The sequence below is a fragment of the Lepidochelys kempii genome, chromosome 4 (assembly GCF_965140285.1).
Source record: "Lepidochelys kempii isolate rLepKem1 chromosome 4, rLepKem1.hap1, whole genome shotgun sequence".
Classification (NCBI taxonomy): domain Eukaryota; kingdom Metazoa; phylum Chordata; order Testudines; family Cheloniidae; genus Lepidochelys; species Lepidochelys kempii.
The window spans coordinates 39,588,248-39,614,536 of NC_136383.1; the positions used below are offsets into that span (position 1 = coordinate 39,588,248).

At 41.6% G+C, this 26,289-nt stretch overlaps 1 protein-coding gene and 1 long non-coding RNA gene across 4 annotated transcripts in view; both read right to left on the reverse strand.

The window, feature by feature from the left end:
- The window catches only part of TRPC3 (transient receptor potential cation channel subfamily C member 3), a 63,888-nt gene extending 57,386 nt beyond the window's left edge, over positions 1-6,502 (reverse strand). Inside the window, exons 1-2 of one of the 3 annotated variants that reach the window (XM_073341036.2) lie at positions 5,920-6,502; positions 5,084-5,122 (exon numbers count right to left, since the gene is read on the reverse strand). In XM_073341036.2, the coding sequence (XP_073197137.1) occupies positions 5,084-5,122; positions 5,920-6,143 (263 nt within the window). In that variant the 5' untranslated portion in view covers positions 6,144-6,502. The remainder of the gene's footprint in view (positions 1-5,083; positions 5,123-5,919) is intronic. The other 2 variants (XM_073341037.2, XM_073341039.2) reach the window with 2 other exon arrangements.
- Positions 6,503-9,083: 2,581 nt separating this feature from the next.
- LOC144930489 (uncharacterized) lies at positions 9,084-25,636 on the reverse strand. Its single transcript, XR_013635689.1, has 3 exons — positions 25,547-25,636; positions 22,094-22,214; positions 9,084-9,157 (listed from the first exon to the last, which is right to left on the reverse strand). It is a non-coding gene; the product is annotated as an uncharacterized LOC144930489 (long non-coding RNA).
- Positions 25,637-26,289: the final 653 nt, after the last annotated feature.

A 26,289-nucleotide genomic window follows, 5' to 3' on the forward strand; every position in this document is an offset into this window, starting at 1 on the left:
TGCAATCAGGCAGCAGCAGAGACAAACAAATTTTAAAAAAGCTGAATACAGTACAATACTGTGTTAAATGTAAACTATGAAAAAATAAAGGGAAAGCAGCATTTTTCTTCTGCATACTAAAGTTTCAAAGATGTATTAAGTCAGTGTTCAGGTGTACATTTTTGAAAGAACAACCATAACGTTTCATTCAGAGTTATGAACATTCAGAGTTACGAACAACCTCCGTTCCTGAGGTGTTTGTAACTCTGAAGTTCTACTGTACCTTGCTAGTGGTTTACACAGCTATTTGCGAGACAGCAGTAGAATGCTGGGGGATCATGATTGTACATGTGTGCCTGAGAAGGGAATGTGGTCTACCAGTTACAGTCAGAATAGCTAAGTACATCAGTAAATCAATCTAAAAACAGCATAGACGATGCTTGAATCTGCTGTATAAAAGGCCTAGGTTCTATTCCCAGTTCTGTCAAAAGTAACCCTCTGCAACCTCTCAGTTAACATTTTTACAGTGGAGGGAATGATACTGCTTTGCTTGTAGGACAGCGGTGCTGAGGCCTTGCCCAACTGTAAATGTTTTGAAGTGCACAGAAATACAAATACCTGTCAGTAGAAGAGATGAACTTAAACTCACAGCCTCTTGACTCAGTGCACAGTCCCCTAAACCCAAATGTATAACATGAGGGTTTCTCTCTCTTTCTCTCATCTGTGAAATATCACCTGGCTTGCTGAAACAGAGAGGCTCACACACTTGAAATGCACTCTCTTCTGGCTCTGTCAATCTGTTTCTTCACTTCAGCAGGTGGGTATTGTAGTTGTAAGAATGCTTGATAGAGATCTTGTAGGTGTTTGTCTCTGTCGGAGGGATTAGAGCAAATGCAGCTGTATCCTAGAGCTTGGCTGTAGAAAATGGATTGTGTGGTGTGGTCTGGATGAAAGCTGGAGGCATGTAGGTAGGCATAGCGGTCAGTAGGTTTCCAGTAGAGAGTAGTGTTTATGTGACCATCGCTTATTAGCACCGTAGTGTCCAGGAAGTGGATCTCTTGTGTGTACTGGTCCAGGCTGAGGTTGACGGTGGGATGGAAATTGTTGAAATCATGGTGGAGTTCCTCAAGGGCTTCTTTTCCATGCGTCCAGATGATGAAGATGTCATCAATGTAGCGCAAATAGAGTAGGGGCGTTAGGGGACGAGAGCTGAGGAAGCGTTGTTCTAAGTCAGCCATAAAAATGTTGGTATACTGTGGGGCCATGCTGGTACCCATAGCAGTGCCGCTGATTTGAAGGTATACATTGTCCCCAAATGTGAAACAGTTATGGGTGAGGACAAAGTCACAAAGGCCAGCCACCAGGTTTGCCATGACATTATCAGGGATACTGTTCCTGACGGCTTGTAGGCCATCTTTGTGTGGAATGACAGAGCCAGAAGAGTACCCAGAAGTTACCTACTACAGGACAGGCCCAACAAAGAAAATAACAGAACGCCACTAGCCATCACCTTCAGCCCCCAACTAAAACCTCTCCAACTCATCATCAAGGATCTACAACCTATCCTGAAGGACGACCCATCACACTCACAGATCCTGGGAGACAGGCCAGTCTTTGCTTACAGACAGCCCCCCAACCTGAAGCAAATACTTACCAGCAACCACACACCACACAACAGAACCACTAACTCAGGAACCTATCCTTGCAACAAAGTCTGTTACAGACTAACACGGCTGCTATTTTGAAACCAGCCTATACAGAGAAGCAACATGGTAATGGATGGCAGAGGAGAACATTAAACTCTCTTGCACTCCTCCCTTGATATGAGCTGTGATTGTCAAAGGAGCCTCAGGGAATTAGGTGCACAACTACCATTGCATTTCAGTGGGAGATAGGTGCCTAATCCCCTTAAGGTTTCTTTGAAAAATGGAAGCCACAACTCATAGTATTTTTGCCTGTGTGTTCCTTGTACAAGACCATTAGTACCTTGTGAAATCAAGATCATAATCCAAATGTTACTCTAGTGCAAATCTGGGAAAAAATACCTTTCCAATGACACATGGCACAGCCTTAGTCTAGAAAGGGTGTGTGCCCAAATATTCAGAATGCCTAAGTGTCTGACCAGTAGCTAACCTGTTTTTCACCATTAAATTACTTAATGATCAAGGATCACAGTAACGATAGGTTTCATAGTAGCAGCCATGTTAGTCTGTATCCGTAAAAAGAAAAGGAGCACTTGTGGCACCTTAGAGACTAACAAATTTATTAGAGCATAAGCTTACGTGAGCTACAGCTCACTTCATCGGATGCATACAGTGGAAAATATAGTGGGGAGATTTTATATACACAGAGAACATGAAACAGTGGATGTTACCATACACACTGTAACAAGAGTGATCAGGAAAGGTGAACTACTACCAGCAGGAGAGTGGGGAGCGGGAAGGGGGCGGGAACCTTTTGTAATGATAATCAAGGTGGGCCATTTCCAGCACTTTACAAAAACAGTAGGAGGGGAAATAAACAAGGGGAAATAGTTTTACTTTGTGTAATGACCATCCACTCCCAGTCTTTATTCAAGCCTAAGTTAATTGTTCCAGTTTGCAAATCAATTCCAATTCAGCAGTCTCTCGTTGGAGTCTGTTTTTGAAGGTTTTTTGTTGAAGAATTGCCACTTTTAAGTCTGTAATCGAGTGACCAAAGAGATTGAAGTGTTCTCCGACTGGTTTTTGAATGTTATAATTCTTGACGTCTGATTTGTGTCCATTTATTCTTTTACGTAGAGACCGTCCAGTTTGGCCAATGTACATGGCAGAGGGGCATTGCTGGCACATGATGGCATATATCACATTGGTAGATGTGCAGGTGAACGAGCCTCTGATAGCGTGGCTGATGTGATTAGGCCCTATGATGGTGTCCCCTGAATAGATATGTGGACACAGTAACAATATGATCCCATCCTTCTTTTACAATGTTTTATCAATACTTGTCTCTGTCATTTTGTCTTGTTTACAAAACTATGATGAATACAACCAGAACCCTGGATATATGAATGTATAGTATACATCATGTAGCAGCCCAGCACTTGTCAGTACATAACTTGGATAGATAACTGGACTGGGAATCAAGAAACCTGGGTTTTATTCCCGGTGCTGCCACTCACTTGTTGTATAACCTTGGGCAAGTCACTTTAGTCCTCTTTGCCTGTTTCCCCTTCCATCCTTTATCTGTCAGGTTGACTAAGATGGTAAACTCTGCAAGCAGGGGACTGTCTCTTATTCTATGTTTGTACAGCTACAGCGCCTACCAGGCCACCTTATCTCAGTTAATCAGTATACTTATTCACATTGATGTCATTAATATGTGCTACAACTTTTTAGCATTTAAAATCCTATTTAAAACAGCATTCCAGAGGAAACGACCTGACTATCTAGCAGGAACCCTCTCTAACATGTTATGTTAGTTTGGAATCAGACTGCAGGGTTGGGCATTCAGTAGAGATAACAGAGGTTACATATCCTTTCCCCTCTATGCCCTGTTGCTTCAGCATGTCCTATTACGTTGATTGGGGAGTACTAGTATCAGCCCCGTGGACAGTCACTTCCAACTATTATAGCAGAAAGTGCTAGGACAGGAATGCAAGAGCTGTATTGTGATAAGTAATTCCAACAGGTGGAGCTCATCCCAGATACAAAAGCCTTGAGCTGAGTAAACTGGACTCAGGTATTAGTCCATGTTGGCGTAATATTCATTTCTTAAGGAAGGGAGTTTGTAAGTGGTTCTGTGACACCATTTATACTATCAGAGAAGAGATCTAGAAATTTAAGTCTCTTGATGTCTGGGCCACTGGATACAAAGCATAATACAGTGTAAACCTCCTACCCAGGGATGGTAGAATCTATATATATTTGTGATTATCACATTCTAAGTGTTACTCTAATTGTTGTATTTTAAAGTCTTCCCCGGTGTGATTTTAATTAAGCACTCTTACAAACAGAACAAATTATGTAATAATATATAACTCAATAAAGTGTTAATTTGCTTAGTAAGGAAAACATTTAATTAAGAATTAATTTGACCTGAAATTGTAAGATATTGAGGTAATCCTTGGAGACCAAAATATTGAAATGTCAACCAAAACTATAACATATTAAAGGACTGAACAATTCCTAGGCATACACACAAAAACTGGGCAAGCCAGTCCCTTCCTAGTCCTCTTTCTCTAGCTAGATAGTTTATTGATTTTGTAAAACAGATAAAAAATTTAACATCTTTATAAAAGTAAATGTATTTCTGTTGCAGGTAAGTCCTCTTAACTATTAACCATCATGATGTTTTCAGAAGGTGTCAAAACTTGAAATAAACTTACAAGATGCAGTTCAAAAGTTTGTCCCTCTGCACATTTCTTTCAGTTTTCTATTTTTGGGGTGTGATTCTATTAGTGTAGATTTTGAACATATTTTTCACCATATGAGAATGTTAAGATACTTTTGTACCTGTGTGAGGTAATAGGTTTTTTTTTTCTGCTGGGACAAGAGAACTTCATTAACTCCCAAAACTTTGACTAAGCCAGCAGTTGGATTTTCTCAGAAAACTATTTTACTTGGCACAAAACATCATATAGCTGTGTTATGTAATTGCTGTGAATGTAAATTAAGTTTAGTCAGTAGGATATTAAAACATCCTTTCTTAGGAAATGTCTTGGATTTTGAGTAACCTTACTAATAAGTTTGGTAAAACATTTCCATCCTGGCTTTTGCAGCAGGGATCTGCGCTGTGTCACATATAACACAAATTTAATTTTAAAAGTTTTATGTGAATAACAGTCCATTTGAAAGAATAAAGATTGCCCGAGAAAACCTGCTCTTGGTAGGATATATAAACAAACTGATAAACCATCGCATTTCTCTCCTGTTTGCATTCAACAAAATCCTTTGCAATATTTCATCTGGGTCTAGCTCTAAGAGGTAAACGCTGGTAAAGGATAAGCAGGATAGAAGCTCTAATACTGTCTGTCCGGGTCACTTTGCTGGAGTGCGCAGGAGAGCCACCAGGGGGCACTGCTGACCCTCGGTCTGTGAGCTCCTTCCTTGGGCCTCCTGCCTACCGTGAGAATTTTGGGGGTGTGGGGAGGGTCTCCTTCCTTCTGCATGAGAAACAAACTGAAAGGTTGTGTTACAAAACCAGGCCACCCCACCCAGCCTAAAGAAGGGAGAAAGCCTCTATCTACTGTATCTGCATCCAGGCTGTCCCCTTCCCTCTGGTTTTTTCCCCCTTCTTCTTCTGTCTTGCTTCAAATCCAGATGTAACTCCGGAACTAAATGGAAGTCTATTTTTCCTCCAACTCAGAGAGACACATTCTAGCATTACATTTAATTCCCCAGAACAGCAAATCTCACTGACCCCTCTCCAAGTGGTCCAGGCACCTGCTCTGCCTGATAATTTTACTGACGCAGCATCCTTCCCTTTCCCAGTCCCTTGCCTCGAGTAATAAAGCAAACTCTGGGGAGGGATTTGTAACCCCGGCATCATCACGGCTTTATTGAAAGCACCCACCCCAAGGCTAGTTACATCCTCCCCCGTCCGCTCTGCCTGACTCAGCCCCGGCACTTGACTTGCCGCTGAATCTGTATTTCTAAAGGGAGATCATCGCCTCAGCGTCTCCTCCGAGCGGCACCAAGGGAACTGGCCCGTTCACCTGATGCCGCTGGAGAGACCCAGGCAGGCGGGTGCCGGAGCGGGGTGTGTGTGTGTGTGGGGGGGGTGCCCCGGTTTGGCGGGACTGCCCCAGCCCCAGTGGCTCGTTCACCTGCCTCGCAGCCGCCGGGGCTGTCACGCGTTGGCGTGACACCCTCTAACTTTGTGGCAGTACGATCGGCGCCGCCGGGGCACCAGCAGGAAGGGGGCCACCCCCCCCCCCCGCAGCCAGCGCCGGGTACTTACATGGTGCGGACCAATGGAAGGGGCGGGTAGTAGCCGTAGGGTTCCCGCTGGGTTTTCACTGCTCGCTGCTGCTGCTGAGAGGGCTCCAGCCCCCCATTGACGCCTCTCCAGCCCCGCCGCCGGCGCTGCTGCTCCTCTTCCTCTCCCCCGTCCTCCTCCTCCTGCTGCTGCTGGGGGAAGGTCACTCTCCCCTGCTCCTTACCTCGCCTGCCCTTGCTGGACATGCTCAGGTTCTTCTCAGGATGCGGCTGCTGCTCTTGCTGCCGGCCAGCCCCGGCTAGCAGCCTGTACTGGGGAAGCGAAGGGGAGGAAAGCCCTGCCCAGCAAGGGACAGAGCAGCTGGAAGGGACAAAACCCTCACCAGAAAAGAATATCCCTTCCCGTCCCTTCTCCTTCCAGGCTGCTGCTGCTGCTGCTTGTCAGGAAGGAAAGACAATGTGCAGCCTGATAGGGAGAGCTGGGGAGTAGGTCTGAGTGAGGAGCTGCTGAGGAGAAAGGACTCCAGGTCTGCCCCTCTCCTCTCCCTTTTCATCATCACTTTGCTAGGACAGACAGCATCATCACTCCGAGAGAGAATCGATCATCTCCCAAAGCAGGCAGTGAGGAGAGGAGGGGACTCCACTCCGACCTGCACATGAGCAGGGGAAATGACAGCTTCCCTCTCCCGCCCCCAAATCAGTGCATATCTCAGAACAAAGCTGGGGAATTTAAGAACAATTCCTACTGAAGGAAGGACAGGCAAGGCAACTTTGCTACGGGGCAGTTATAAGGATCCCCAGACACAAATGAAGCCCCAGACATAAAGCTAAGCAGCCTTTATGTGCATTTTATCGATGTAAATCGTTTTTCTCCCAGGCATAACTTCTGAGTAGGTTTATATGTACAATAATATTAACATGGACATGGTGCTTTCAAGAATATTCAAAAAGACACAAATTGTATATTATATATGCATAGCAGGATGAAGCAGTGCATGGCCCCAAACTGTCATTTCCACAAAAACGTCCAAGAAACAAATTAAAAAGCCATCAATTGCCTGACACAATCACATAAGTCTCATAACACATTACATTTCTGAGCAGTCTTCCCCCTTCTCTCCCTCCCCAGCCCAGGAAAATGGTTTAAATAAGGTTCCCTACACCTGAAAATAAGAAGAGTTCAACATTTTCACTGGCTTGCCTATGACAAAAATACAATGACAATCTAGCTTTCCAAATTATTTTTAAGTGACAAGTATAAAGCTAAAACCAATGTGAGTGTTAAGACACTTATTATGCAATTATAATTATACCCATTTGTATAGAGCTCAATCACAAAGATTCTTGTTGTAAAAAGGAGAATACAAAGTTACTTCTTCTTTTGTTCCTATGAGAGTTTCAGGTAATTATATTATGAGTCAAATTATGCCCTCATAACTGTGCAACCCCATTAGAGTCAGTGGGGTTGGACTGAGGGAAAATTTAACTTCATCTGTTTTCATAAGGAGTCTGTACAGCAATCAATTTGTTAGTTTATTCATTACTGTATAGCTATTCTCTCTCTATCTCCACATTGCAGACTGCAACCAGGTTTTTTTCTTGCTTTGAACTTAAAGGCTTAATGTAGCAGCCACTATACATTGGAGTTGAGAAAGACTGAAGTCCAGATCCTACTGCCACTGAAGCTAATGGGAGTTTCAGTATCTATTTCAATGGGAGCAGAATCCATCCCCAAACACCACTCTCTCCTTAGACAGAGATATAACTATTGAGCAACACAAGGTATTGCTGGGTCTGAGTGTATGGGTCTCCTCAGCAAGCCTCAAGAAAAGGTTTGTAATATCTTACTTCTTTCTTTTCTGCTGCACATCTAGTTTTCAATATGAGCTGAGATTTTGCATTGCATATTTTCACCACTCATAAGTTTGTATTGTTGCATGTGTAGAAAGAATCCTGAAGAGATGCATAACCTCATTCTAGTTCTGCTAACACTTTGGCATTTGGAAAATGAATCCATTTGTCTTTGTCAGTTTAATCCATTAAAAAAAAATCAGTGGGCCATTATCTGCCCATTTACACCATGTCTAACCCGCTTTGTCTTCAATAGGATTACATAGGTTGTAGGGCAGAATTGGCCCAGTTTTAGGTATTTATAAGCACTCATCACCATACTAAGTGCTCACCACAGCAATTTAGAATCGCATAGGATTATCTATACAAGACGGACATCAGGATGTTAAACCTAATTCTTCTACACTGTATTAGCACCCAGTCAGCCAATGCATTCAGCTAGCACTGACTCCAACAGAATCTCATTGACCTAAAACAATAATACTTATTTTGCACTCCTTACTCAGGAAAGGCTCCGGTTCTATTCAGTGGAAGTTTTGTCTGAATAAGGGATACAGGATTAGGCCTTATGCCTCTCCTATAGAATTTCCTATGGGAAAAAAAGTGAGCACATGGGTTTACAAAAATTGCTTCTCAAGAATATGGGTAATATAAGGACTCTAAATATCAAGTTGATTTAAAAAAAAGTTATATACCATAGGGCCAAGAACCAATCCTTGAAGGACCCCACTGAAAACAAACCCACTCAATGAAAATTCCTGATTTACAATTACATTTTCAGACCTATCAGTTAGCCACTGTTTAATACATATAATGTGTGCCACGTTATTTTATATCATTCTAGTTTTTTTTAAATCAAAATATCATGTGGTACCAAGACAAACACAGTAGAGAAGACTGAGTATATTACATCAACATTATCATCTTTATCATCCAAACTTGAAATGTCATCAACAGAAGATAAATTAGTCTGATAGGATCTATTTCCCATAAACCCAAGATGATTACCACTAACAGGGACGGATTAACCTTTTGTGGGCCCAGTGCCAACATATTTGTGGGCCCCCATGGGGTGGGAGGTTGGTCCCCGGGAGCAAGGCAGGGGCTGGGGCCAAAAGCACAGCAAGGCAGAGGAGGGGTCGGTTCCCAAGAGGGGCGGGGGCCAGGGGCAAGAGCACAGTGGGGCAGGGGGATGGAGTTGGTCCCCAAGCAAGGCTGGGGCCAGGGGAAAGTGGTGGGGGGGAGGGCGCAGATAGGAATTCCCCGGAACACTATGGAGCAGGTACTTACCTCTCTGCACCAGAGCTGGGTTCTTGGGAGCCCGTTCTCTCTCTCTCTCTCTCTCTCTCTCTCCAGCTGAGCAGCAACTCTTCCAGGCAGCAGCAGCAGCAGCTGCTTTTCCCACTCTCCTGGCAGGGAGGCTGATTTCAGATACTCCTGTAACTGGACTTCTAGTGTCTGGTCAGCAGTGCTGACCGGACACTGCCAGGTCCACTTTTCACCTCGACTTTCTGGTCGAAAACCAAACAGCTGGCAACGGGGACACTGGAACGGGGCGGGAGGGCTAGGGGGCCATGGCATCATCACTTTTAAAAGTGAGAGGGCTAGTAGTTGGTGTCTGCTACAGATCACCAAATCACATTAGGAAACAAGATGGCTGCCATCTTAGGTACTGATCTATAATGTTTAGGGAAAAAACTGTGTGATCACGGGGGACTTCAGTTTGAGTGACATATGCTAGAGATCTCATGCTGCCAGAACTAAAATATCCTTGGAATTTTTAAACATTATAAATGGCAATTTCCTAATTCAAAAAGTGCTGCAGCCACCATGGGGAAATTCTTGATTAGATCTTGTCCTTACAGATAAAGAGAAACTGATCACAGAATTAAAAATTAATGGTAGCTTAGGTATAAGTGATCATGACTTGATCACCAATTGAGCCAAATGAGCTGGGAGAAAGAATTGAATTGGAAAAATGTGAATGATAATTGGAAATCCATATAAGAACATCTTACTGGATGTCCCAATTGAGGAAGAAGGCTCTGCTGGTTAAAAAACCAACCTGGTATAGACAGGAAGTGAAGACAACTATAGAACATAATATATAACAAATGGAAGAAAGGGGAAGCTGATAGTGAGGAGTATAAATTGGAAGTTAGAAAATGTAGAAAGTGATAAGGAGAAATCTAAAACCAGCAGACTTAAGGAGAATAGGAAGGAGTTTTTAAAATATATTAGAATCAAAAATATTGTGTTCCTATAGCTTTAACCTGGTTCCTGTGAATCCATTGCCATGGGGGCCTTTGTTTGACTCAGGGAAGGCTAACTGGGGTCATTGGGGCATGTGAGCCAGGTCCCCCCATTAAATCCTTAAGGAAGCTAACATGTGCCTTTAGATCCCTGTTTTTTCCCCGTAATTCCTGGGACCTACTCTGACTGTTTTCCAATTTCTCTGCTGATATGGTAGCAGAGGCAGCAGGCGCTGAGGCTGTCTGAGCCTGAACCTTCCCCAGGTCACGCTCCCTCCGAGCCTCCATTAAGTCCTCACAAAATGCCTCCAGTTCCCTGGTGTGCTCCGCTTTGGTGGCTTGCCATTGCCACAGAAGCCACGCTCCCGTGGTGGTTTGTCCCTTTTTATCAGGTTTGTACAACACTAAATACTTTTCATAATTATTCTCCAGGTCCATGATTGTGTCCCCTCCCGAGATCACCCTGGAGCTCCAGGGATCTGTGCCTAAGTTCTGCAGCCATGCCAGAAAGGGAGAGGGACGACTGACTGGGCCCCACTCATATTTCTGTCTTTTCCTTCTTACTCTTGTCTTTTCCAAACATTAGCATGGTGGCCTCTGTTTCTCCTCCAGCTGAGACTACCTGGGGGATGCCAACCCATGCCCTATGGTACTCGGGAAAACGAGAAAACTGACACTATCTGAGACTACTAGTCTCCCCTTTTTCCTCTCCAGCCGAGACTGCCCAAGGGACATCGACCCAACCATTGTGGAACTCGGGAAAACAAGGGGGGGGGTGAGAATTCCCAACACTATCTGGGACTACTAGGATACCCATGAAACCCGGAACCACCAAACCTGTTCGTCAGACACTGCTTCCTTTCAATTTAACCCTTTGTTTCCTGGCCAATGCACCAATTAATGTTGCCCGTTCCCTGGAATCAGGCCAAGAAATAACCACAAAGGTCGAATTGAAACAGTATTGAGGGTTGATTTATTGCTTGCTTCCTTTATTTGCGCAATTATGCTTACACACACACACATCCCATTTATACTGGTGACAGGCTGCGTGGTTTTGTAACAACATAACAGGAAACCTACACAGACATGGAAACCTACACAGACAGACTGCATTCGAAAGAGCAAAGCGGGGAGTAGATGGGGGAATGGGCTGCCCCTCCTCCCAAGGGTGCAGGAGCTGCTCCTGCCTGGCAGAGGCCAAGCCATGGATGGGGCCGCGTCTGGCTGCAGAAGAAAGCTAATGTTGTGCCAAATTTTAAAAAGGATAAATGGGATGTCCTGGGTAATTATGATCCTGTCAGCCTGACATTGATCCTGGACAGGATAATGAGTGGCTCATATGGGACTTGATTAATAAAGAATTAAATGAGGGGAATGCAATTAATGGACAGTACTGGGTTTACAGTGGCACCAATGGTGCCAGGCCCACGCTTGGAAGGAGCCCATTGTGGTTGCCAGGCAGGAGTGCTGGAAGCTCCCTAGAAGTGGGGGAGCCACTGCCACAGACTGTGGCCCTGCCCCTTGCTCTGCCCATGCTCCACCCTGTGGCCCCACCCCACACCATGGCCCTGTCTCTTCACCCGTGGCCTGCTCCTGCTTGGCTTCTCCCCACCCCCTCTCAGCTTTTCCCCCCCAAGGCCACACCCACCATTCGTTCCTACAGCCCCTCCCCCTCCCCCATCACTCTCCCTTAAGGCATCTTGTGCTTTCTCTGTTAGGACATTGATCCACAGTTAGTGTCTTCAGAGTTAGTGTCTTGGAAACAGGTAATGCCATTTTTGACAGAATGTGACTGCCACACCCCCTCCTCTTTTGCTAATTCAGTCATAGAATATCAGCGTTGGAACGGACCTCAGGAGGTCATCTAGTCCAACCCCCTGACTCAAAGCAGGACCAATCCCCAATTTTTGCCCCATATCCCTAAATGGCCCCCTCAAGGATTGAACTCACAACGCTGGGTTTAGCAGGCCAAAGCTCAAACCACTGAGCTATCCCTCCCCCCGTCCAGTCCTTCCTAAATAGATTATAACCATTGATTTTAACATTCCAATTATGTGAATCATCCCACCAGGTTTCAATAATACCAGCTAGATTGAATTTTTGCTTGTAAATGAGCAATTTCAATTCCTCTTGTTTGTTTCTCCGGCTCCTAGCATTGGTGTATAGGCAATTCAAGAATTTCTTCTCTTCATGTCTATTGGTTCACTGATTAATGTTGTTCTTAACATCTCTATTTTCTCATGAGTGCTCATAGCTTCCCTCTTTTTTACCCTCCCCCTTTTGATATTAGTTTAACCCTCTTCTGACTTGTGTAGCCAGCCTCTCCCCAAGGAGAGTGGTCTCTCTTCTACTAAGGTGAAGGTCATCCAAACTATACACCTCCCTCTCCCCATGGAAGGTGAGCTAATGTTCCACAAAATCAAAACCCTCCACCTTGCATCTAGTCTGCTTTTAATTTCCAGTCACTTATCTAGCCAGCAGTTCAACATTGCCTAATATAAAATATAGAAGGCTCTACTCTTTCCGAGAAAAATGAATACTTTTTGTATCTAGCTGAACAAAAATGACAGTTGAAAGCGTGGAGCACAGATATTTAATTTATACATCTGTTCCAGGATATTTGGAAGCTTATTAACATTTGAGTGGATACCATTTTTAATTTGTATTATTGAAAGACTGTTTACTGGCTACATTGAATTTTACTTGTGTATCCTGAGAAAACTTGTTATGACCATTTGAAATCAGGTCCCCTAAGTAATTAATACCAGACCCTTATCTTGGGAGACAAGCCATATGAAAAGTGTCTTGTCAATCTTTAAGCATGGATTATATCATAAAGAAACTACCAATAAAGAGCTTTAAGAATGAAGTATACACATCTATAGACAACAGGAATCTTCTATGGCGACAAGAATATTAAGATGAAAATTTAAGTGTGTGGGGAGATATATTATTATTAAATGACCTAAAGAATGAGCGGTGACTTAATTTTTAAAAATCAGTACCACCATTCCCCCCACTCCCACCACCCAATTTAGAGCATTCCTTCTTTCATAAGGAGTGGCATATGCTATCTTTTGATAATGAGAATCCAAACTCTACCCCTATCCTTAAGAATCAATATTTAACTCATATACACTTGTTTTTCCATACAAAACTTCACAGGAGAGACAGTGCCCAATAGCACTGCCCTTAGTCATTAAAAACTTCCAGGAGTGAAGAATGAGGGTCCATAGACTTTTTAAATAAAAGTGATGCGGAAACTGAAACAATGGCACTTAATGTGGACTCCTGCCAAGATGCACCTATCTCCAAGTTCTCCCCCAGTGCAGAACTTCAACAGCCAGGCTGTATGTTGATCTCCTCAGCCATAGGCTAGGTGGGGAGGAATTCCTCCTCCCATACTGCAAAGCAGCAAAAGTGCTACTCAGCTGCCATTACTGCAGCTTCAGGGCTGGTATAGCTGTTGGATCATATTAAAGAAGTTCTGTATTAAAATCACAAATGAGTTTGATTCCCCATAGTTTAAATTCCAGGGTATTACTAATTAAGAGGTCTCTTGGTTTTTGGTACTGTTTCTCTCCCTCTATGTGTGAAACTTGCAAGCTGCTAATTGCGTTAGTACGTTCTAAGACAGAGTCTGTTCTCAAAGCAATTCACACAGAGAGAGACTCAAAGCAATACTCTGTAACAACAGAAACAGCACCCAGAGACTCCCCGCCTTTTTGTTGTATTATCAATTGTGATTAAAATAGAGATAGAGGATGTGTTTGGATGGATGCTTGGTATGGATAATAACTGAATGATCAGGGAGGTGCCAGCCTAAGAATCCAGTGTCCATCAGCTGAAAAAGGCGTCAAGTGGAAATAATCAGAGGACCCCTGGGGGGGCAGACTGGAATCCACCCAACAGCCTTAAGAATGGGAGAACCAAAGAACAAGATAACATCTAGCAGCACGGAGCCGTCAGGAATGTGCTATCTGCTGATTGATTCAGCAACAGCATGATGAAGCAATTCCCACAGACTGGCATAGGAAGAAATTCCTATAAAAATGGACTCTAGAAAGTGAGAACTTTGGGGTCTGATTCTGCAAACCAACTTCCAGGAGCATCAGATGTGCATCTGACAAGGCCCTGCTCCCTCCTCATGTCCAGGCCACCTGGCCAGTGGCTTGGCATGAGCAACTCTAAGGCTGGTAACTAGGATAACAACCCTGCAGAACCTGTGCGTGTGTTTGTATGAATGAATGTGTGAATAAATATGAGATTGAATGGAATGTTATAGCTATAACTAACTGCTTACTATGATTCTTTCTGTATTCACAATAAATGTGGTATTTTGCCTTTTCCCCTTTAATAAGATCCTGCTGGTTTTTATTTTATTGGTATAACATAGCCTCAACATCCCCTGTGTAACCCCTCTAAAGGAGAATGGCCACATAGCAGTGGATCCATTTTCCCTGCTCCTCCAGCAAACTTTCCACTGTACAGTAGTATTCTAGGAGCCTCTGATGAACTTGGCTCAATAGCACACAGGGGAGGCACATCTTCTTTGTGGGCTCCTCAAATTTTCCTACTCTGATGCAGCAGAACCACCCCTTGTGGCAGGTGAGTCTCAGGGGGTTATCCAATACAAATTCTTGCCGGTCAGGCTCATGGGCCCACAACCTCAGCTGTTTCTCAGCTATGTAACAATGACATTTTATGTAACTAAACATGACACACTAGGTTACATTTAATCACATCTAGCAGCAGTAAAAATTCTCCTAGAAATGTCCTAAGGAAATTAGCTATTTAATTACTACTAACAATCATTTTATTTCTATTTTCTTTGTATGCAATTTCTTGCACCTTGAGAGCCTTTGTTAGTGATGCTTATGATCATCTTATTTTTAAACTTTTTTTTAAAAAACTGTAAATCCCCAGTTTCCCTCACAATTTGTGGAGTTCTGCTAAATCAGATTATTGATGTCACAAATTATGGGGGGAGGAGGGGAACAATTGGAGGGGACAAGTTACCCAGACAAACCTCAGTGGCTTTCAAGTCAGATTTCATGAGGCATCATGGTATGAAGTAGAGGGAATTGTTCTTCAAAGGAGGGGGAGGGATTTAGGCTTCCAGTCCCACAGATCTGCAAATAAGTACCATAGAGCCATCTGTACAAAGGGCCAGAACATCTGTATCGAGGAGCTGCCCTTGTATACTGCATTATTTCTTGGCAACATGATCCCTTTAGGAACCTTGCTTCTCCTAGCTGCCTTCTCTGTGCCTTCACCCATACCTCTCTGCGCAATGGAGGAAAAAAATGCAGAGAGGGTTTTCATAAAAGTTTCTGAGTCAGGCTGTCATGGTTGCTTTCATTCCAGATGTTCAGGAAGAAGATAATTTCACATAAATCAGCTATATCCCTTTCTCTGCCTTGTCGTATTACCCCAATCCACAAAGCCCAAATAAATACTGTTACCAAATAAATACTGTTAATGCTGAGGGGTCTCTACAGATTTGGACTAGGTGCTGCTGATTACATTCTTCTTCATCCTGCCCTCCCTATTTTACTTGTTAACTAGAGAGTTTTAGCCAGTTTAGGCTTGCATTTCAACTCTCCTTTCCAAAGAGAGGAGAAAATCCTTTCTGAGAAGTAGCTGAGATGTCAATTAAAAATTCCATTGTGTAGCTCAAAATCCTTGTATTGTTTTTGTTTCAGAAATATTCTGCACTTTTAACCAATATTTTCAGATCTTTTAGAAGCAATATATAGGGTCTATGTAGAAATGTATTTCTAATCTGCACGAGTAATAAATATAGATAATCTACAGTAGTCTGAAGGAACAGGAAGATTAGAGCTAGGCTATGAGATGATCTATCTTCTTGTATCTCAGCCACCACCGTGGTATGTGAGTAGTCATCAGTTCAAATGCAGCCCAAGGGTAAAGTTTTCAAAAACACTTAAGTGTCTTACATTAACAAAAGTGACTGAGGCTCTGAAGGGCCAGATCTGCAAAGGTATTTAGATGTCTAAAGAGAGACAGTTACGTGCTTTGGAGAATTCCAGTGGGTGCCTAACTCTCACTGAAATAAACCTTTTAAAATCTGACCCTAAATGTAACTTTTGAAAAATGTGCTCCCAAGTCACTTATGAAGTTTAACCCAAAGTCAATAATATTCCAGAGGCATTACTCCTCTTATAAATATTCAGTGACATCATTGCAGTTCTTAGTGAACAGATGTCCACATCAAAGCTACAGGAAAGACACCAAAGAATGAAGAACAGGTCCCTCCAGAAATGGTTTGAGATATATTGGTTGAACAGCATGGAGAAGCTTGTGCTGCTACTGTCTTGGCTCAATGGGACCTATATCTCCAGGGCTGTCAGTCTGACACATTTTCCATGAGCACTGAACAAATAGAATGTACAGTATTTTGAAATGACATGATTTTCGTTTAGAAACCCCCTACTTGGTAATCATTTAGATAGGAGTAAAAGAAAGATGTTACTACAGGGACACACTGAACAGTAAAAGAGTAAGATATTTAAAATAAATAATGGAGCATGGCAGAGACAGTAGTCTTTATTACATAGAGTGCTGTTCATTGAATTAATTTTCACATTAATGTTTGTTTGTGGTGTAGTTTTAGTTCCATAAGTATTATAGATCTCATCTGGAACAGCAGAATTAAGGCAATCTCTCACTCTTATCAAGAGAATGAGTTTATCAAGCTAGGGATACTTTGGTAAAATTGTACTGGACAATGGGATTGTTTATATAAACCAACTGTTGGGATGGAATATTGTTATCCTTCTCAAAATTAAGAGAAGTGCACAATTTAGATAACACCGACTGACAGTGTCTCTAGCTGAGGTGACTGATCAGCCAAAGGGCAGGTCTAAAATGGAGTAAAATGCTTCAAGAAACTGCAGTCATAACTTTCCTTTGAGTGTGATAAAAAACAAGAATCCCAGCCTTATCTATTTTCTGGTTTCTATCTCTGTAAGATAAATGAATGGATCAAAGACCTGAATTATAAAACAAATACCAGCCTGATATCAGCATTTAAAAATAACAATGTTACCTTAAACTGAAGCTATTTCAACCAAAACCAGAATTGTTCAGAACTTATTGGGCTTCACCAGGATTAATGAGAGTGGCTATGAAAGTCAGTAAGAGGTTACTTAATGATGGTGAATAGAAGAGGTGTTTTCTTAATAAGATATGGGATATTCCATTAACAGAATTTTGGGGGGAGGCATGTTTAAGAATTAATTTGATAATGGACTTAATCTGCCTGTTGAAGCTAGGCATTATTTCCCAGGCGATATAAATTTAGTATTATGCATCAGCAAGATTCAAGAAAAAAAAAGTACGCTGCAATATCACCTTAAATTTTATATGATGATGCCAAAGTTCTTTGCAAACATTAAGTCTCATAACATTTCTGTCAGGTAAGTAAACAATATTTTTGGGTTGTTAAGTAGTCTATCTTAAAGTGTATGATTTGTAGTTGTAGCTGTATCAGTCCCAGGATATTAGCGAGACAAGATAGGTGAGGGAATATCTTTTATTGGACCAGCTTGTGTTGGCGAGAGATAACAAGCTTTCAAGCCACACAGAAGATGGTCCCATAAAAGATATTATGTCACCCACTTTGTCTATCTTAAAGTGTCATTTAATTTAATATATTTTCCAATACTTTTGCTGTGTTAAGTAACAGCTATTTTCAACTTTAGCCATTTCACAATATATTAAACTAAGTTCTTAACTATACATTTGCTGTGGTTCTGTCTTCAGCCTAGAGGGCTATTAGAGTTCCATGCTGTCATTGCTAACCTCACAGTTTATGCCTATTCTGTGTTCTAGAGGACCTAAAACCTCTCAATTAGGATAAATAGAGGAAAAATACTGGAATGTATCTTATTTTTCTCCTAAATCCAATATTTTCTCTTCTTAATCCAATTTGATTGCTGTAGCTGCATTTCTCCCTTCTTTGTATATTATTTCACTTCAGAAGAGATGCAATTTGTTGCTTTATTAAGTGGGCAGATATTTTGTTTTAGCTGACTCTTGTACATAATTAAGATTTAGGATCCTATGAGAGTTCTAATGCTTTTATCCCATAATGTGACCCAGACCTAAATCCTGGTCTCTGGTGTAAGATTAAGGTGGGCAGAGACCAAGAGGACTAACCTCAATTTCCAGAAGGGCCCCTTCAGTTCCCGAGTTCAAGAGGATAATTGACCCTCTGGTTGTTAAACTTTTCTAGAATTGGGATGATGCGTTATTATTAGCGCTAGGCAAAATGTTCACAACCCCCTCCCCACTCTCCCCCAAACCCAGCAAAGCTCATTTGGCTTCTGGTTTTGTCACCAACTCAAAACTGAGCCTAGATTTACCAAAGGATACTAAGTGAACCTGAATCCATATGTTTTTTTCCTCAACACTAGGTCACACATGGCTGCTTTTATTGAGCATCTCTTTGAATTTTAGAAGTAGGTAGAGCTTGGAACTTAAGGAATATGACTTTATGTGACTGCAAGTCATATGAGCATGAACCAAAACTGCTGAGTTTAACCCAGTTTGTGTGCCCAGTCCTGAAAAGTCCTCCATTCAAGACTTCACTAGGACACTTTGCATGAGCAAGGGTTGCAAGATCAAGTCCCTATTTTTTTTTTACAAAGTCCTTACAACCAAATTGTTAGCTTTTCTGAGAGCAGCAGAAAAGAATGATGTTTTGAAATTAGGCATATTGGAATCCACTATCTCTTTTCTGTTTTGTACGTCTGACACATTGTCTAGAGACCTACCAAGTTTAGTCATGGTAGAGTGGCCTCCTTCATGCCCCCATTGCCTTTCTAAAAAAAATATATATAAAAAATGTTAACGTTGGCATAGAATAAAGTATCAATGGAGCCTTTAACAAGAAGGTAAAATGTTACAATGCATAATATCAAAATTTCCCTTTTGAACTGAAACATCCTCTAAGACATTGCTTCTGAGGTATCCAAGAACTCTAACCATTTCCTAAGAGATTTTTGCTTCTGAGTACCCTTCATTTGTAGAATGTGCAGGAAGAGGTGCTTCATTTAAGAAATTTCTGCCTTGTATAAAACTAAATCTTTGTCCACTGACAACCTTGAGTGTAGAACAGGAGGCAAACAATACCTTAGGCTAGGTCCAGACATAGTCAATAGGGGCTCAATCCTGCAAGGAACTAATAAACTTAGCTTTAAGCATATTAATAGTTCCATTGATTTCACTGAGGCTACTTCCATGCTTAAAGTTAAGCATCTGCTTAAGGGCTTTCCTGTATCTAGGGTAGAGTGTTCAGCACCTTGCAGAACTGAGCCCTAGAAGAATAAAAAGGCCACAAAGGCATGTACACATGCTGGCGGTTCTGTCACATTAGTTTCTGTTGTTGATCATTTTCCCAATTCTTGTATAAAACTCATAGGTTATAACAGGAAAAAAGTCTTGCTCTGGGAAAACTACAATTGTATTTCTAGTTTTAGCAGATCTACTGCTGATGAAAGGTGATAGACTGACCGCACAAATACTGAAGATCAACGCGTCACATGAAGATGCAGTAGTAGCAACCTCCCCATTCTGTCCTGTCCAATATGCTTTTGCCTTGACCTACAGCAACTGCATCTAGTTATGTTTGATGGATCTGCTAAGCAGGAGATTACAACTCCCATGAGCCCCCTCTTCACAGGACTTCCCTTTCCCTTTCCCTGGCCAGAGGAAAGTGTCTTGAACCAGAAAGTGGCCAGGCTGGCTCTGTGAATTAGAGGCCGCATGTCAGACAAGAAGCTGCAGAGAAGCTGGATGCAGAAAGAAGTCCACAGGAACTGTACACAAAGCAGTGTTTAGAACAGGCTGTAAGGGCTGGACATTACAGCTGTGTATAGGTCTATACAGGACTTATTGGGAAGCTATATCCACTGGGCAGGGAACCAGTGCAGAGGGGCCCTGATGAGACACACTAACTGAACCTGGCTTAGAAACCCACAAGCTTCTATTTGCTTGAATAGAGATTGGACTGAAGAGGATACCCCCCCGCCCAAGACTGAAGAGCCCTAACTTGCACCTGGACTGCTTCAGGAACCCAAACATTCATGGCTATTGCTTACTTTGAACTGTAACTGTTAAGTCTCTACACCTAGGGTATCTACAACCTTTCCCTTTTGTGCCAGCCCTAGTAAAATACCCTTTCACTTAACCATTCAGACATGTGGCCTTTGGGCCTGTAAGGCCCAGCTGCTAAAGCACTTGGGGCTTGTCTCCAAGTCATGGTACACTACTGGCACCTTAAGTGTTTTGTGTACTTCATTACTGAGTAGCCTCAATATTTACATATGTGTAGGTAGTTTTATTTCATGTCCATACTGGGGAGATTTTTCAAAGGCCCAAAGGGCAGATAGGTTCCCAACTCCCTTTGTAAGTTAAGGAGAGTTGGATACCCAATTCCCATTTACACCCTGAAAATCATTCCCTTATGCCTTTGGCCTAGACTAATCTGTAGGAACTGGACTGAAACAAAATCAGCTCATTTCATACTGGCCACAAAACAACTGACAGATAGCAACAATTTTTGATCACTGCTGACCTGAGCCATATTTAAACCAGCAACCTCCAGCTTAAAGGCTGCATAATCTGTTCCTAACCCCTTGAACCACCTAGTCTGTTCCACAGGTATATACCTTAGGAAGCAACACACTGAATTACAAATGGGATTCAGGATCACAATGGATGAATAGAGTGCAGAGCAGATAAGATTTTAGGAAATTAGCAATGCTTTTTGTCCAGTGCAAATGATTAAGTCTGAATAAACTTGTAGACAGTTCAATCACTCTGTAACTGGGAGATCAGAAGCTGAGTTGCTGCAGGGTCAGGACGTGATAGACAGTACATAATAAATACAGAAACTGGTGACATAACTGTATAAACCAATCCACCGAGATTATTTCCCGACAACTATTTTTCCTGTCTTTTTACAAACTGTAATCATAATCTATTTTCATTTATGGACAAATTCCCAAAAAGCCCTCTGGGCACCTTAAGAGAATTAAATTAAAAACACAGCTAAACAATACAAGGAAATATGGCCAAATAAACATATCCCAGAGAGAGATAGGGGGTATCTATAGTGAAATACTAAGGGATCAGAGCCACAGAAATTAGTAATATTTAAATGAACTGTAAGAAAACACTGTTAATGAGCAAGTCTTTTACCTGTAAAAAAATCAACGTGCACAAATTGTCATAAGTTATCCGACCATTTTCCCAGGAAAACTGTACTTTGGATCTGTTCTTCTGGTTTGTAAACAACCTGTTTTATATAAATATTTCTAATAAAAATCTGGGAACATTAAATACCCAAGGAGAATTCTCTGATCCTTTCTGCAAAGGCTCTTTTCCTCCCCTGTAAAGTCAAAACGCTTAAAGTCTTTGTCGTGCTTTTAAACAGTTAATAGATAAAAGTAGAGTTGAGTTGAGTTGTTCTCTTTAAGCAAGTATCCATATGGAATTCTTCTGGTTTTCTTGGGAATTTGAAGTGGAACAAAAAAAATCAAGTAATGCTAAATTCATATTTTGAGGGTCCACAAGAGTGCAGTTTTCAGACCCTCAGGTTTTTGTAAGCCTAATTTTAAGGAGGATTCGTACAACCATGAAGATTTTCCATAGTCTCTAATGTCTTGTTCAATTGGTTTTGGTTCAGCTGCTGGAGAACTCTGCAGTTTTGATAGGAACTAAATATATTGGTCTTAAGACACTAGATTTATAGCTTATTATAACAATCTAACCCACTAACTCCCCTTTTTTGTCCTATGACCAGAGGTGTTTGTGGGTCACTTTACTTTAAATGGTTCCTTAGAATGTGTTAGCTACTTATACTAAATAATCTGCTCCACCTTGTATTTAGCTGTCACATGGAGTACCTTTCCCAGATCTGAAGCGCTCTGTGTAGCTCAAAAGCTTGTCTTCTTTCACCAACAGAAATTGGTCCAATAAAACATATTACTTCACCCACCTGGTCTCTCTATACTTACTGTATGATATTTGACCATATATCAGAATCTCACTTCACTTTATCACCTGTTCATCTCATCTTGATTCAGTCTTTCCATCAACACAAGTTCATTCAAGCATGAAGGAGAATGTCTTCAGCTTCGGATAGCACCGAACTTGTCCCCATAGTATGTTACTTGGCATTGTTCTTTTGGGGATGGGAGATGGGAAGAAATTAATGGTATGCCAAAACAAAGAACAAAAAGTAATGATATACTTCTCTTCTCACCTGCTATTTTTTCCAGATAGCCTGCATGTTAATATAACAAGCCCACAACCTCCACTTCAAGCATGGCTAACAGGGTCTTATTGCATTGGCTGACATATATTCTCTGTCCACTCAGCATGGAGCAGGGGAGTCTGACTACCTGTTCCTAAAAAACCTCATCAGTTCTTTGACTTCAGTGGTCTGGAAGTTTTGCCATTGACTTCAGTGGGGCTAAGATTTCACCATCTGCCATTATGGACGCACAAAAACAACCTATCCTCCTCGGAGGGTAGAAGAAACATTTCCCCTAGTTTCTATCAAACCAAACCAGACATGCAGCTGAGACAAGTTAAGAAGAAAGAAAGAAAATCTCAAGTTTCCTTCATTACAGGTGATGAGCATACACAGCTCCCACTGAAACACTGAAAATAAGACTTGTTACTCATCATCAGCACCTCTAGATCTTTGACATTGTGGACCAGAAACTTGTTGAATCTGGTGGGCATCATGTGTTTCGTCTTTCTCTTGCTACCATAACCAGTGTTGGGCATCAAGATTTGGCCCTTGAATCTCCTGCGAGCTCTGTTATCGATACCTCTTGGTTTATGCCAGTTGCACTTGATATTGACATAGTGATCTGATTGATGGTGGATGAACTTCTTGGCTCTCTTCTTGACTATCTTAGGTTTCACCGGGGTCAGAGGGCAGGCATGGTGTCAGTTGCTAATGGTGGCCACCCTGAGAGGCAGCGCTGCTGAGAGAGCACAACTGGTGTAAACCAAGAGGTATCGATAACAGAGCTCGCAGGAGGTTCAAGGGCCAACTCTTGATGCCCAACATTGGTTATGGTAGCAATAGAAAGACGAAACACATGCTGCTAACCGGATTCAAAAAGTTTCTGGTCCACAATGTCAAAGAACTTGAGGTGCTGATGATGAGTAACAAGTCTTATTGTGCAGAGATTGCTCACAATGTCTCCTCCAAGAACTGCAAGGAAATTGTAGAGCAAGCAGCTCAGCTTGCTATCAAGATCACCGATCCAAATGCCAGACTGAAAATAAGGCCATGTATGTCTACTCAACACAAGTCCATCAGGACAGAAGACATTCTCCAGTGAGTTGAGAACCAAATGTAAGGAGATGGTTGTTTATGTACCTAGAAATACAAACATATCTTAGCCAAGGTAAAGCCCCTAAAGCCATATAGTTCTCCATGCATGATCACACTCTCTTTGTGGTATACTGCATACAAACACGAAGAGTTTTATTTTGGGGATACTGCTGTGGTGGGCAAACTTCTAGATATATTTATAGGAGATTTGTTGGTGATAGCGGGCTCAAATGAAGATTTTTTAAATTTTTTTTTTTTTTTTAGCAAGGGGTATATTTTAACAAGACATATAGTTAACTTTGAAAAGCTGTAATATCAGGCAGGATGATTAGTCTTCCATTCCTACTCCCCCAAGATGGTGAACTTCATACAGTTGATCTTTAATTTTTTTGTATAGTAGATATGATAATCTTTTAACCCAAGTTGAACACTCCATTTTTTGCAAATCCTAAGAATCATTATTTGAATATTTACATATAAGAGAAATTGTGTTTTGTTTATTCTTAAGTTCTTCTAAAGCTACAGCTTTATATTTTTCCTATATGTTTTAATGGTAGTGTCCAATTAATTACAAATGCACTTTGATAATTAAAAAATCATGATATCTGTGTTTTGGACTGATCTGTTAAATGAGTGGTAATCTTTTTTCGAGACTTCCAGAAAATGTAGGTGGATATTCAGTGACTCCTAGCCCCAACAGCTAGGCCTCTTGCAATGGTCTACCTAAGATTTCTAAAATGAAAGGTGATCCAAAGCAGATGGACAGATGGACAGAGACACTATTAATAGATGAGGAGAGACAAACATATTCATATCAAACTCTAATGCTAAGATTCTTGATTTTTTTTAAAAAAGCTTCTTGCTTATCAATCAACCTCAACTTGACAAATGATCCAGAGAATTGCCAAAAAATGAATCTGTATAAAACACCCCAAATGAAGGTTTTCATGAGCATGCTATAAATAATAATAATAGTAATAATAATAGTAATAATAATAATAAATTAACAAAATCTGGCCAGTTACTGAGTTTTCAAGAATAATCACAGATTATTCCATTTTTGTGGAGATAACAGAGCTGAATTATTAAATAAATAAGATTACTTTTAGAGAACTCTGCATGAGTTGTTCATAACTAAACTCCAATACCAAATACAATATTTTAATGAGGCTTTCCAAATTCAAGCTTATTTTTAAATTGTAAATTATTATGCAATTGAAACCTTCCATTTCTTATCAGCCTAGGCATTTGCCCTTCAATACAGCCTTTAGCTTAGCATTTGGGCAGTCCATTTTCAGACTCTCATAGTGCTTAGTATAATTCCTTTATATCAAGCCTTTTAGAGAGAGAAAAGGCACTGTATTATCCATTCTGTTTGACATTCAAATTAAAAGGAGTAATTGCAAATGAATATAGCTACAGGTGTCTCTTATCTGATAGAAGTGTTATCTCAGTCATAATTTTAGTGACAGAAATGTTCCTGTTGGCTTCCCTATTCTCTTCTATACAACTTGTAATAAGGATAGTATCAGATAAAAAGCACAAAGAGTGGTATACGTTTGCATTATAAAAAGGGGAGGATGAAAATGATATACTGATAGCCAAATTGGCTGGAAACAAAATGGAAGCTTGAGAAGCCAAACAACGGTAAAATCAGACCTACCAGAAACACTGATGAACATAATCAGAAATGATATTTTGAGGAGATCATACAGAAAGGCAGCCTCTCATTAGTTCTTGTCATTTACACTGCCTTCCCAACAGAGGAGAGTCAGATCAAGTCCTTCTGGGGTGGGGCCAGGTAGTGACATGGAAGGGAGCACCAGCTCTGTGACTGTCATGGACCAAGGCATGGGCAGTCAGGCTTGGCACTCCGGAACCAGGACTCAGACCAAGAACGGCTGAGAATAAGGCAGGCCCAGGAGCAATAACAGGCACTGCCCAAGTCCGACTGCTGGACTTAAAAGCATTCCTGGCAATGCCACTTGGGGGTTTCAGTTGCAGTTAACTAGGCGTTCCCCAGATCATCTGCAGGCCCTCATTCCTGACTATGACATTCTCTTCTCTTCCTCTCCTCTGCATGGAATCCCCCACAGTTGATACACTATGGAGTTCAGCCTAGAGCTGGAGGGAAGATCACTCTACACAACATTGTCTCTTACTTGGGAGTTTGGCATTTGCTTCCTTCCCCATCAGATATACACATAATGGATCCCAGTGGCAAAGCCCTGGCAGGGAGTACCCATCATTGCTCTGAATTCAGACTGGAATGGAAAGAAGAGATGTCAAGGGAATAATTGCTTTAGCATTTTGAATCAATTCCTTGCTTTACTTTGTAACCCTCACATTCTTTTCGTACAGTTTAAGAGAAATTTGTTCTAAGTTGAGACTGTTTTCCATCCTACCTCTCCACAGGGAGTCTGTTCCTCTTCTTCCTTTCTCTTGATTTTGTATGATATCTGTACCTTTGCAGCTCTTGCCTTCATCTCTGATGAACTCTCACACAATGCTGTAATGGCTGAGCTGTATCCAACATCACCTACAAGGGAAAAGGAAGTTCTGTATTTTGTTGTATCCACTTCTTGCTTCCATCATATATTTACAGTGCAAGCTGTTTGGGGCACGGTCCATCTTTTCAATGTGTGTGCAGTGCATGCTAATAGGAACCCCATTCCAAAATAGGTCCTTTAGGCATTATAACAATGCAAACAATTATGAATAATCAAGATAAACAGCAACAAATTCAGTCCAGCACTTCTTCATCTGATGCAGATACCAATGTTTACAGCCTCCCTTCTGTGCCTCCTTTGTTGCTTTGCCTTTTGTTTTCAGTGTTCTTCACCTTTAAATATCAAGTACAGAACATTCTTGAGACAGGACACTGGATCTGATGGACCAGGAGTCT